This window comes from Scophthalmus maximus, chromosome 3 (assembly GCF_022379125.1).
Source record: "Scophthalmus maximus strain ysfricsl-2021 chromosome 3, ASM2237912v1, whole genome shotgun sequence".
Lineage (NCBI taxonomy): Eukaryota > Metazoa > Chordata > Actinopteri > Pleuronectiformes > Scophthalmidae > Scophthalmus > Scophthalmus maximus.
The window spans coordinates 20,144,418-20,158,306 of NC_061517.1; the positions used below are offsets into that span (position 1 = coordinate 20,144,418).

At 42.0% G+C, this 13,889-nt stretch overlaps 1 protein-coding gene across 2 annotated transcripts in view; it reads left to right on the forward strand.

The window, feature by feature from the left end:
- chchd6a (coiled-coil-helix-coiled-coil-helix domain containing 6a) overlaps positions 1 to 13,889 on the forward strand; it is a 70,577-nt gene that overhangs the window by 14,416 nt on the left and 42,272 nt on the right. The window contains exons 5-6 of one of the 2 annotated variants that reach the window (XM_035645851.2): positions 8,363 to 8,386; positions 10,453 to 10,536. In XM_035645851.2, coding sequence (XP_035501744.1) covers positions 8,363 to 8,386; positions 10,453 to 10,536 — 108 coding nt within the window. The remainder of the gene's footprint in view (positions 1 to 8,362; positions 8,387 to 10,452; positions 10,537 to 13,889) is intronic. The other variant, XM_035645852.2, reaches the window with a different exon arrangement.

Below are 13,889 nucleotides of genomic sequence, written 5' to 3' on the forward strand. Positions count from 1 at the left end.
ACGTTTCAGGCAGTCGTGGGTCTGGATCAGTTATTCAGATGTCACCACCCAAAATCTTCATTGTGACAAGTTAAATCATTGTTATTATTGCCCCTGACATACAACACAGGGGGATATAATGATAAGTATGTCTGCCAGTTGGTCCGTCCATGTGTGCGTCCGACTGTGCTTCTGTACATAATTTTGTTTCGGGGGTAGTGAAGTGGTGCCTTTTGATATTTAGATTCCGCTTTTTAGTTGTTACAGCTTGAAAGATTATATATTTGATATATACATTTCAAAATGCTGGAATTTGGGAACTTTAACAGTGTTACTACTAGTCACTAGTTACTCTAATTAGTGACCTGCAAATGGGAGGCACCAGAGTCGTTGAGAGAGTAGTGACAACGGAAGTCCAAAATGCTTGCACCTCACATGACTCATGTAGACTTCAGATAGTTCCCGGAAGTTCTTGGCGAATCCATTATTCAGAGCGAAAGAACTGCGATTTTTTTGGGGAAAATGCGTAATCAATAAATGTATTGATTTACAACATAGCAGACCGACATGCCTATGTAGTTACTCTATGTAGTTGGTCAAAATGTTTTTTTTGTAGTAAAACTTTATGAATAATTTAACGCTTTAATGCGCATGTTGATTTGATTCAGATGTGCTGACAATTTAAACGTCCTACCCTTCATAAGTGCAACACAGACGGTCCGTTGACTCCATTCTGCTGCTGCTCTAATGCGCTGCTGCTCACTTCAGGGAACTATTGAGAGGCTCCATGGTCCGCCAATGCTGGGGGGAAAAAAGGTCCATTGGAGAGAACGGAGTTGTCGCTACTACCTCTCTCTCTCTCTCTCAAGGGCTCTGCTGCAGCTCAAGTAACCTAAGCACAGCGGGCCCAGGTGTGCTGAGGCCCCCCCCCCCCCTTGAACAACCTTCGACCACATCTCCTAATTATGTAGAAGCTGCTTTATAACAATAAAAATGAAAACATTAAAAGCTGGAGTGTCACATGAAAGAGGGAGCCGCCGGAGTGAAGCTCTAAACGGAGGAGTACCGCTCCTTCCTCTCAATAGCCGCCTTGCTGTAATTATCAGTCAGATTATTATTGAGTGCTAATTCATTGCCTTGCTGGGAGCTATGTGTTAAATAAACGCAGCAGAGTAAATAAAGAGAGGGGGCTGGGGGGGGGAGCAGACTGCTGCCTCTGCTATCAGATGGCAGCACTGCGCACACGCTGCCCACGGGGGGAAAGAGGGAGACGCGTGAGTGTATATTTATACACGTCTGTCCCAGAGATACTTGCGAGCCCAAACACTGGCGCTCCCGGCCCATGTGGTTCGGTCGTTGGACTCTTGGCATTGGTGCGCTGCCCTCGGATGCTCTCTTCGCGTGTCCCGTCTGCACCGGATCAGGGAGCCGGCCCTCCGCAGCTGGTGTCGCCGCGGTGTCGACCCAGCAGACGCGCTAGCGGCTCCGCCGGCCGCCATCTGCCGTCCCTTCAGCGCCGTCTCGAGGCCTACAGTACGACGTGGCCGCTGAGAAGGCTGTAAAAGAAATATGCTCTCCGTGAAGCGAGTTTAAGTAATGAGGGGTTTTAGTGTCTGAAATGTGGAACTCTGGTTTGGTTTGGTTCTGGAGTTGTTACCCAAGCGTCTGTACCAATTACTTAATTTACCTTTTAGTATGTTTTCTTAGTTTGGTCAAAATGTGTAGGCCGTGTAGGTTGTTATTTTGCAGATTGTTCTTGGCTTTTTTGAAAAGTATAACAGGCACAAAGCGGTTGGGGAAGACAATGCCATGTGAAATATGCGGCCAATGATTGGCAGGCCTGCACTCAAGAGTCCACATGCGGTGAATCTGACGAGGGTCAAACACGTGGATGTATTCAGCGATCCAGATGTATTACTCCATTGGTCACATTTGCCACTTGCAGCACTGCAACTCAAAAAAATGCCCTGTGTTCTCCCTACACCATGATTATCAACGACACAGTGTTCACTGTTTGTATTAGGAACTTTTGATCCAGGGTGGATTTATATTTTCTAAAACTTTCCCAGAGCCTAGCAAAAGGAACGTCGTTTGCTTGGAAGAACTTGGAAGAAAGAAATCAATATTTTCACTGCTAATTTTCGTTTTCCTTGAATTGGATATCCAGTTCTCACAATACATCCATGGTACGATAAGATCATTCGGCTTTCAGGGAACTCATTCATTGGACAGCTTCGACGACGTGACGTCCTGTGGCTTCGGGGACAAAGTGAAAATCAAAACAAGCTCTCTTGGCGGCAGATGGACACCCACCTCTCAGTGTGGGTGTCTGGTCCACGCCATGGTACGACTGGCAGTGTGACATGTAGACAGCTGCAGCTAAAGATGGACAAAGAGGAAACAGAGAATGGCCGAAGCAGGACTGAAAACAGGATGACACGTCTCACTAAAATTCCTTTTAACAACCTGTCTCAAAACAGAGCGAGACAATCAGTTTTTGAATAAGCCTCATTTTAGGAATATGATTTAATTAGATGGAAATAGGATGAACGTTGCACAGCCGCAACGTTTTATCCAGCAGCTAGACGGTGATGGTGCAGGATGTGGATTGATCCTGCTGCCGCTTTACTGACAGAGACAAATGGAACTCTTTGGTTTCAGTGTAACTATGGGAATATTTCCTGCTGTCATCAATTTTTCTTTGAACATTTGATGATTTCTGCTTGTGGACACGACCATCTCTATTTGTACGTGTTGACTTTGTAGTCTGAAATAGTTTTTTTTGCACGCTGCTGGAATAAAAAAAAAAGAGACTGTTTTGTCTCGTACAGGAGATTCGTGGGAAACTAAGATAACCAGACTACCGACAGACAGCTTTCGTTGTAGCTTCTCCATAACTGATACATTTTAAATTTCCTTAGCCAGAATGGTTGTATAAAACATGCAGGGAGACTGTGAACAAACAGTGTAAAATGCTGCTTTTCAACATGTTTGTTGGACTTTATTGGCCTTTTTTTGATTGCAGCGACGGTAACGAGCGTCGCTGTCTTCATCTCAAGTTGACATCACTTCACCCGGTTCACTGTCTCCACCGCAGCGTGTGTGTCTGTGTGTTATCCACACTATCCTTTTTAAAATGATGGTTGTAGAGAGTAATGCGAGCGCGTCTGTCACAGGTACCGTTCAAAGGCTTTGGTCTTTTCACAGGCAAAAATATAATTTTCACTCGGCTCAACCACGACATAAAGTATCATTGGCAGCATTAAGCTTTTTGGTTGCTATATAAGAGGCATGTGTTGACTCCTCACTTTCTATAGGAAGTCTCCCCAGCTCTAAAAGTGTTCCCACTGCCAGGAGTATTTGGTTGGTGACTTGGCTGTTCTGGTTGCCTGCCTGGCTAAGATGCCTTTAGTCCATTTGGTATGCATGTCAAAGTTTGGCCACATGGCACTGTGATTGGAACGTTTAGACTCTTACGCTATTGCAAAAAAAAGTGCAAAAAAAGCAAAGTAGCTCCAGTTAACGAGCAAAACAGCATTGAAGACAATCGAAACTGTCTAAACGCCTCTGCTGGAATTCTCGTCTGATGTGCGATGCTTCCACAACAGAGGCAAAACTTCCTGCTCAATCATTCTTCCTCTGATTTTGTTTTTGGCACTTCCCCCACCACTTATTTTCTCGCTCTCACACATTTAAACTTTTTTTTTTTGACGCTCTCCGTAGTTTTTAACTAGATACTTCACACCTCAAGCTGTGTGCTGAGTAGATTTGAATGCAGAAGTTGCCCGGGGCAGGAATGATATACAGTAGTAAGATTGTAAGCCAATCGTCCATTTAGCCCATAGCCAGCAGTTGCCATATTCAATTATGCACCTTAATAATATTTTATATTATATTAATATTTGTAATGTATCTGGTCTTCCTCTTGTTTCCAGAATTTTCAGTCTTCCCTCTTTTCTCTTGTCTTCCTCTCAACCAGATGAAAACGTTTCATTGTTTTTTGTTTGATTCATTTTAAGATCTTTTTTTTAGAGCAATTCTTTTAAAATGCCAGCGGAGAATGAAACTTAAAACAACATTTAAAGTTTCCTATTAAACAAAAACTGATAACGTTTTCTCGTGATATGTGAGCAAATTCGTATATTCTGATGTACTCTCTCACTGAAATATAGCTTAAATATTACATTTATTTACTACCTTTATTTATTTATTTTCTCTGTCCACATTATCTAAATTAACTTATTTGCAGAGTAAAATGAAAACACATTTCTTGGTGAAAACGGTGCATATCTTTTGTGTACATCCGAAAGCACAGTGCATGATACAACTGTAATTTCACACTGCTTTGTGGGTGAGCATCTCAGCAAATTGACTTCCTTATGTGTGCAGGGGCACTCCGCCAGTAAGCCCATGTTGACTCCGATAGGCTACAGGATTTAGAACGGGACACTACAGACTAAACAAATTCACAGCTTCAACACTCTAAAATTGCTTTATAAATGAAATGTATTATTATTATTATTATTATTATTATTATAACACTCAGTTTATGGATTCATTTGCTAATCCAGAGATGAATTTGGTGCTTTTTAGATTTGTTAATCATTCTTAAAGCTAATAAAAACAGTTTCTCTCTTTATCAATCCTCAGGTTAGATGGAAAGGACAATCACTTCTTTTTATTTTTTGCATTTAAATCATACTTTGATCAATAATGGACTAATCTTCCTCAAGGCAAAGTTCGTGTGTTCAGGCAACATCTTTAGCTTCTTTATCAAATCAAACACCAGTGGGAGTCCACAGCCATGCTGTACTTTGGCAGGATGGGTCTAAGGGGGAGGTCTGCCTGCATATGTCATCGCTGCTTGTGTTTTAGCACCAAGGACTGTAGAGGTGACCCCGGAAATATATTCTGATAATTCAGAGCATGTTTCAAGAACTAGAGGCCTCTCACATTTTATGTTATGTGTAAGGATTCAGAATCTCTGTTAAGTAATGATGGGAGTTTCTTGGAAGTTTTGACAGGTGCAAACACAAGATACTGTGTTTGAAAGAAGTTGGTCAATGCTGTGTGCTGGATGACACCGATTTGCATTTGGACCATAGACTGTAAATTAAGATGGTTGATGCGTCTTCACTTTCACCATCTGTACAAATATTAAGCCAAAATATCCCAGATACAGGGGCCGCCATCCTCCACTTTTGATGTCATTTATCCAGGTCCAATCGCTCGGCCAATCGTGTCAGTCTCAGCCAGAGATGTCCAATACCATATAATAACAACTTATATAGCCCATTGTAATTGCTGTATGCTATAAATAACAATTCCTTTAAAAAATAATGTTAACGTGCCGCCACAGTTTAGAGAAATAAAATACCTTTAGTCTGTATATTTCACAGGGAAACATTGCCATTAACATTTTCGCTTGCTCTGGCTAACGCTACTCTACCGCAAATCCTTTCTTCTTTGCTGCTTTAAAAACAGTACTTGCCACCGCTTGAATTGCAGTTTTATCCGGGTGAAACTGCTTTTAAGACATGATTTCGTATTGTTTCATAAATTTGCGTGCTCATCAATCCCGGGGGGGGGGGAAAGACAAGCAGTTGCGATTCTCCGGAATCTGAACATCTCTAGTCTGAGTTGTCAATCATAACGTTTTTAAAGCATCAAATAGCTGTTGTTTGTTCAGATTTTTGTAGTTTGGCCCATGTCCCATTTGCTAACACAAATGAGGCTCGGTTTGTGATCTGTACTGCAGCCAGCCACCAGGGGGGGATCAAGATGTCTTGGCTTCACATTCGGGGAGCCGTCATGTCGTCCATCTTTATATGCAGTCTGTGGTTGTGACCAAACATGAGCAAATGTAAGTGCAACTTGATGGCCCTACGACACCTCCACTGCGCCAATCTAAAAGGTTGATTGAAAATAAACTGTGAGACTGCGTTTTTTTTTCATTACAACCAGTGCTGATGTTGGTTTTAAAGCAGCAACAAGACTCGTTAACAGATTCATTGACGCACATCGCAACAGACGAAAAAAACACAGACCAAATGAATGACGGACGCCTCCAGCCGTCCCAACAGAGGGACAAAATGAACAAACATCAGCAGCTCCGCGCCAGCCATCCTCTGCGGACACGTGTGTCTTTGATGTGCCTCGGTGTGCCGTGGCGTGTTTGGGTGTAAAGTCACGCCTGGCTTGCTATTATCTACCATAGACTCGCAGGTCCCCGGAGGGACACCAGAGGAGTCATCTGATTTGCAGTTTCCTTCTCTTGACTGCAAATTAGAACGGGGACCGGCTCAGAGAGAGACACAGATAGGAGGGAGAGCTGTGTAGGTTTTTTAATTAAATCCATTCTGTTTCTGCTTAATCCCTGCCTAACAGATACTTGTCTAACATATAAAATTAACACATGAACAGTGTCCGTTTCTGCCTCCCACCTGCATTAACATGCACCAGCTGCAGCTTTTTTTCATCCCGCAGTGCATGTACCTCTGGCATCAGAATCAGCAGCGCCCTCGCTCTCCGTCTCTCTGCGGTTAAAGTCTGTTTATGAAACACAGACGATCGGCTCTGATTTGATTTGGCGTTCAGCAGCCCTGATAATTATGATGAATCTCCCCCCTCTGTTTGTGCCTCCATGTGTGCGTGTAGACTCTCTTCATACTCGTTTTTTTTTTTTTTTTCCTCTTCACTGGCGCTGCCTTAAGTCAGACCCGGGACAAGAATGCTTCGAAAAATATTGATTGGCATTAATTTGCCAATGGACCAGATGTGTACAATGTAGTACATTAGGTTAGTTCAGTCAGTGTCTGACAGCCTGTCAATGGCAGAGATGCTTTATGGTAATTATTTAAACTTTCTGAATGTCGGGTTTCCGATTTGACAACATGCCCATCTGGAGTCAAACTGAGCTCTCTCTGCTCAAACAGCGGCAAGTTACATCAAGTTTTTTCCATGTTTATACTTAAATTCCCAATCTGAGGAAACGGCTTATCATATGACAGCTCTAACATGTTACAGGTTAACTCTCATTCTGTTTAACAAGGCACAACCTGCTTAACTCTACTGCATGAGGGCAGAGGAAAACATCAGTGTAGTGTAAATCTTTTTGAAATGAAATCAATGCAGTTGGTTGTGTCACCAGAGCAGGCCCTAGCCTATATGGGGCCCCTAAGGAGAATTTGATTTGCCCCCTCCCCAACGCCACTCATACTGTTGTCAATGCTTGATCGTTCACACACCTTCTGTAAATCTAACACACCCATTATCAACTTCATTACTTGTAGCTGAGTTGCTTACATAATACCAATGTCAGCCTTTATGCTTCTATGGTTTAAACTTAAAAGTAGACAACTCACAATAGTGGCCGAGTGTTAATTTGCTCTTTAATATTCAAAGTGATACAGTACAGTAGTGATAGAGTGTTGTCATATTTTCTAAGCTACTGGTTAGCTGAAGATACCTTGACTGAACCGAAGGCTTGTTTGACAGCTAGCTTGCTGGTGAACGTTTATGGTAAAGGCATGTCCTTTTTTGTGACATTTTCTTCATCTTTAACTTCATACGCTACTGCCTTTTCCATCAACTGTCAGACTGACAATGTCTGCGCCGTGCTTACAGTTACATTGGGCACGGGGGCCCCCATGGTGGCCAGGGGTCCCTAAGCAGTCGCTTAGTTCGCTTATGCCTTGGGCCGGCCCTGTGTGTCACCATTTTAGCTGTAATGTTTTAGTAAATGTTACTTTATTCAAATCAATTTTGTGCTTTATATCTATTTTCTGTCTTTTGAGGAGAGTGAGCTTCTCCTCCTTGGTTTTGTGACGCTGTACATAAGGGCCACCTTAATTTACTTACACGTGCAGTTGTGAAATGTATTCACATGTAATGAAAAACATTTTTCATATTCACAGATTCTGAAGTTTTCATTAGGAAAGTAAAAGATGAAATTCAAAGGATTTCTAAAACGTTATTAAAAAGAAATTTGCTGGAGAAAAATCATGTCAGACTAAGTATCATTAATTTTCACAAATTTTCTTGTTGTAAAACATTTTTCTGCAGATCCTCCTTACATAATTATTTTCAGATAATCCACATGGAGATCCGTTCGATACAGTCGAATGTCATACAAACTAGACATGAACACAGTCATTTTTGTTTTTCAGGAGATTTGATCAAATCAAATCTGTTACTAAGTGCAGGATTTTATTTTCAATGCAATTTGAATTCGATTTTTAATGTGCCTAACCCAAACATTGTGCTACAATGCAGCTGCGACTCCTCACTCCTTGCGCTTCAGTCTTCCTCCTTCTTGATCTTTCTTTTTCCTAACGCCCCACTGCTCTTTCTCTTTTTACTTTCTAATTCCTAACCTCTCCAGTCGGCAGAGGAGAGCGAGGTAATGGTGAGTGTGATCGCAATTTTCAAATTCCTGCTCTTCTTTCCATTTCGTCTCTTCTTAATGTTTTATATCCCCATTGTCATTCACTTAAACGGACTCTAAATTTCAGGTCCTGGAGATTTGACTGAATGGAAAGCAAGCATCCTTCCTTTTGTCATGCATTTATAGTAGCAAGTGTAATATCCTCTAATACATTCATTCGCTGATTATATTGAACAGAGGATCAATTCCCTCATTAAATTGGGTTAAATATAATTAAATATATATTGAATAAAATGCTAACCAAAAGAAAACTCACTTATCATAGCTAACAAGAAAGTTTCATTTTTCCATCTTCTATCTCTCATCATCCCACTTTGTCTCCTCATGTCTCTCTTCTGTTCTTTCCGCACCTTGTTTTGCTTTTTTTCCCTCCCCATTTTTCTTTTCTCTCTCTATTGTGCAGCTCCCTCACATTTTTTCCCCCCTCCTGCATCATTCAGTCATTGTGTTGTTGGTTTGCATGTGTATTTATGAATCTGTTTGGGCATGGGCGTGTTTTTGTGAACGTGCGAGTATGTTGCTTCATGACTACTGGAAAATAATATGATGTGTTGAGAGCCGGGGCTCTGGTGTGATTTTCTGCGCCGGCTCAACTACGGGCACAATGGATGGATTTGCTATAGATGAGTAAATGGGTGGGTGAATAGAGAGGCAAGTGAAAAGCGAAGATTTGCAAAAAAGGTGTAATTTGAGACTTGTATCTTGCTCTTATCTTTTACACGGTAAGCCTTTCCACAAGACAATGCATGGTCAAGAGAGAGAGCCAGAGAGCAGGAGAGATGTGTGTGACGATGAGTGTGTTCCACGCAAAGGCACCCACACAAATGGGCCATGTACATGAATGTGAATGTAGTTTCAACCCCTTAACAAGTCTTTCATTATGATGCATGAATATAAATTATTTTTGGACTCAATCATCACTTTTGCGTGGGGAATTAAATGTGTTCGCTTTTTAAAAAAAAAATGACATGGTTTATTCAGATCGTTCAGCATCGGTCATTTCCCCACTGTATGTTATGTTAATGTCAAATTAATATAGATGGGAAGGAGTCAAAGTAATCATAAAACATTTATTAGCAAACCCATTATGTATGATATTAACAAGAGGCAGTTCATTTCCTTCGTTGTTATATATATATATATATATATATATATATATATATATATATATATATATATATTTTTTTTTTTTTTGTTTGGGGTGGGGGGGCTGGTTCTGCCTAGTAAACGTGCAATGAATTTTTCCTATTAACAATGTTGCGTGACTCACTGTTGGACTACTACTTGGAAGGACATGAGAATGATTAGAGCAAAATATGAAAAACTTTCAAAATATCTGGTTCTTTGATTTAACAAAAATCCAAGGCACAATCCGGTGTACTTAAAAACTCTGAGGACGATATATCCAATCACTGAAGTTCTGTTGCAAAGGGTAAAGGTTGCATTGTTGTACATAAAAAAATGTTATAACAATAAATCAAATGAGACAAACTTTTGGTTAAAACAATTGAATGTTAGATTCTGAAGTTAAAACTCAAAGGTTTTGTAGTAATTTGAGCTGCCACGACAAACTGACGGACAAAACCGGATTTCCCCAAGATAAAGCTGAAACAACATTAGGTCATAAAATGATTCCATAACATATTATCCTCATCATAACTGAAATCTAAATACTTGACCTCATGTGAAAGGAGACCTGTGTTTCTATGTGAGGGTTTGTTGAAGGAGACACATTAAATGGGAATACAACACATGGAAACACTTCTTCAAACAGCAGCCTCTTTTTTAGCAACTCTACTCTACTTTCCTATCCTTAATGATCTTGAAACACTTTAGTCTTAACTTGGGAACCCTTGTGGGGGGCCCTGACCATTAGGTTGGGGGCCACTGCTATATTATAAAAGAGAATGAATCTTACTTTTAGTACTTACCCTGCATTGAGAAAACGTAGCATTACACATTGTACAATGGAATTACTCATAATGTGTTTGTGCTGTGTGTGTGTGCGTGTGTGTGTGTTTTTGTAGGCCCGGCAGCTACAGAAGAAAGATTTACAGCTGAAAGCGCTGGATGCCTTCTACAAGGAGCAGCTGGCTCAACTGGAGAAGAGGGTACGACATCCACACACGCACACGCACACACACACACACACACACACACACACACACACACACACACACACACACACACACACACACACACACACACACACACACACACTCACACACACATGATCTGTGTTGTAAGTCTGACTCTGGTCTAACACCTGGCATGGTGTTTGTCGACCAAGATGGAAATCTTTTCAGATGGGACACTTATTGGTATTAGTACTTTTTGTACTAAAGCAATATTACCCTTGGGGATCTTTGTACTACGTTTGTGTACAGTGTACAGTGAGTTTCCACTGAAGGCTTCTGTGTCTAAATTGAACTGAAACTAGCTGCAACGGAGGAAGACAGCTAGTGCACAAAAGTCTGTGGAAAAAGCCCAGGATTCGATCCAGGCTGGGCATCTCCAGAGAGCCCTTACAAGCCCTTTCATTCCCTTTCATCCACCTGTCTGACATTTACAAGGCAGAAAAGATGTGGAAGCCGTTAGTCTCAAGTTCGGTCTCAGCCTTGCCGGGCGCCACACAGGAAGGACCTTTACACAGGCCCTCTGGGGGGGGGGGGACTGAGAAGACCTTCACAGGACATTATGTGTAACATCTTAGTATTATCTTCTGTTTACCATGTCTAATTCAAGCCTGTCCTGCCTGAGTGGGAGCGGAGGGAGCAGACTGAGTCACACGGGGCAAACATGACATTGGGGGGTGCCCAGTCGCCGCCTGAGGGTCATCAGCTCGTAGCGAATGGCAGACTTCATACTCCGCCACTCACTCAGCCTTTTTATTTCTTTACATTAGTCCGTCATGTGTTTACTTCTGACTGCTATACTGGTCAAATTAAAAGACAGATAGGCCCTAACCAATGTTTGGAATTATTCTTTGATGGCTGGCCCACTAGTTGAAAAACTTGTTTCTCGGGGCTTATGTGCATGTGAGTAAGAGGTTATGTTTAGGGTCTGCCATAAGCCACAATAAGCGGATGGAGTCACTGACTCGCGCAACAGGCCTTTTTCTGTTTGGTTAAATCTGAAGTTAGGGCTTTTTGAAACTAGGCATGTCCAATCCTGTCCTGCTAGGCTCGGCTGAAGACAACTCTTTCTTTCTTTCTTTTTGTATCAATTTCTCTACGCATTTTGTTATGTATTTCTTTCTCTATGCATTTCTTTATATCTGTCTTTCTCCCTTTATGTATTTCTTTCGTTCTTTATGTGTTTCTTTAGTACATAAATAACAGATGGACTAACACGCAGCTTGCATCACAATAGCAAAAAATCTGTAGTGTAATTACCACACAGTTGGCCTAGGTAAACAGCTATACCTCGATAAATAGTCTACACACACACACATACACACACAGGTCTTGGTGTAAGCTGCCTGGCTATTTGTGTTGGTCTCATTAGTAACAGGTTGGGTTTGCAGAGGGAGTAGAAGACTGGCAGGCTGGCATACGGCTGGCACAAGCTGTATTTGCTGCTGAGCTTTGGATGTGTGTTGACAGACCTCTATTTGTGTGTGTGTGTGTGTGTGTGTGTGCGTGTGTGTGTGTGTGTGCGTGTGCGTGTGCGTGCGTGCGTGCGTGCGCTTGCGCTCGCATACTGTATATTCAGGTGCATGTGTACTGTACATAGACTAGACTGTGTGTGTGTGTGTGTGTGTGTGTGTGTGTGTGTGTGTGTGTGTGTGTGTGTGTGTGTGTGTGTGTGTCTGTCTGTGGGTGTGTCTGTGTGTGTGTCTCTGCAGGGCTCAGTGTGTTTGCAGACTGCAGTGCCATGATTGTCGTTTGTTTGACTGCTCAAAATGTTCTCGATGCTCGAGGTTTAGTTTTCTCAAACTGCACAGCTGAGCTGAACAAAAAGCTGCGCGAGGCTTGCGTTCATCTTATCTCGCCTCTTTGCATCAACATACTTCCTAGATTGGGATGTAGCAAAGTGTACTGGCATAAGACCTTTTTCTCAATATGCACTGGGAAATAAACTGGGAAAGAAAGGTTTATAATTCCAGTTGCAGCCTAATACCTTAGAATTGGCTCTCTAGAAATGTTGTTAAACTATACTTCGTGTTTTTGTGGGAAAACTATCTGGAAATGCTCACTTCCAGCCTGGGACTTCTAGCCTGGGACCCAGATGAATTCTGGGAGGACATTTCATTTGCTCTGCCAGAATACTGTCTGGATCCCCTCCATTGGAAAGTGATTTCCTCCAGCAGAAATCTGGCCGGTCCAATCACAACCGAATATCTGATAATGGGCAGGGTTTACACCACGACGGGTATTAACGAGCATTTGACTAGAAGTACCTGATACTTTCAAATTTCTCCCACAGAAACAGCAACACTGGCTCACAGACATTGTGGAATCATCACCACAGGCTTCTTTTTTCTGCTCTAGTCTGTTGACACCTTCACGTCGCTCAAGAGACATCACACGATTCGTTGCCCTCACTGGTTGTAAATCTATCCAATTGCGTCCAGAGGCATTTTGGTCTGCATCCCTTGGTAACGCCTCTTGGAAAGCCAAAGGAACCAAGAGGTTCCAGACTAATACGCATTTCTCATCCCCACTTCTAATCCATCCACAAATGGTGTTAAATGTTGTCAAATGTGTACACCATTACGATGTAACTGAGCACGTCTCTTTTTGTCTCAGCCTACTGGCTGTCATTCCCTCTCAAGCACTCACACACACACTCCTGTCATAGTAGAGTACATAGTTTGAAGCTGGCGGAATTAGAGCGTACAGAAGGAGATAATAATCTCTCTCAGAGTCTGACAGGTTGCTTTATATGCTGTGCGGGGGGGGGTCCTCCATGTAGTGCCAAACACACGCACACAACCACACCCTTAACCCTAACTCCTATTTGCTAAACCTCAACTCTAACCTCATAACAAGTCTCCACCTCAAAATCATAATGTCTTATGTCTGCATATATATACATACTGCATATAAAATTAAATATTTTGACAGCATACTCTTTTAGTACTGTATGTTTTCCCATCACAGGAGCCAGGTTCAACCTCTGATCAGAACAGAACAGTGTGTTTTTTTAAATCCTGTATGATAAACTGCACTTTTCTGCCGTGTTGCACTCTGGGGCCTGTGTAGTCCTATAGTCAAAGTTTAACACTTTCATCCTGTGAAAAGCCACAGTATCGGCTCAATATGCTGTAGAGAGGGCTTCGAATCAGCTTTTTAGTTTAGCTTGTTAGCAATATTTCCACTGAGGCTGCGCCCATCTGGGGATGAAGATATGAGTTTTCATAATAAGTTAATGATTCTCAACATTGCGGCGTCGTGGCGAACGGTCCTGTTACCTCATTATTTTTTGCCAGAGAGTTGTGTCTGTGTACATTCTGTAACAG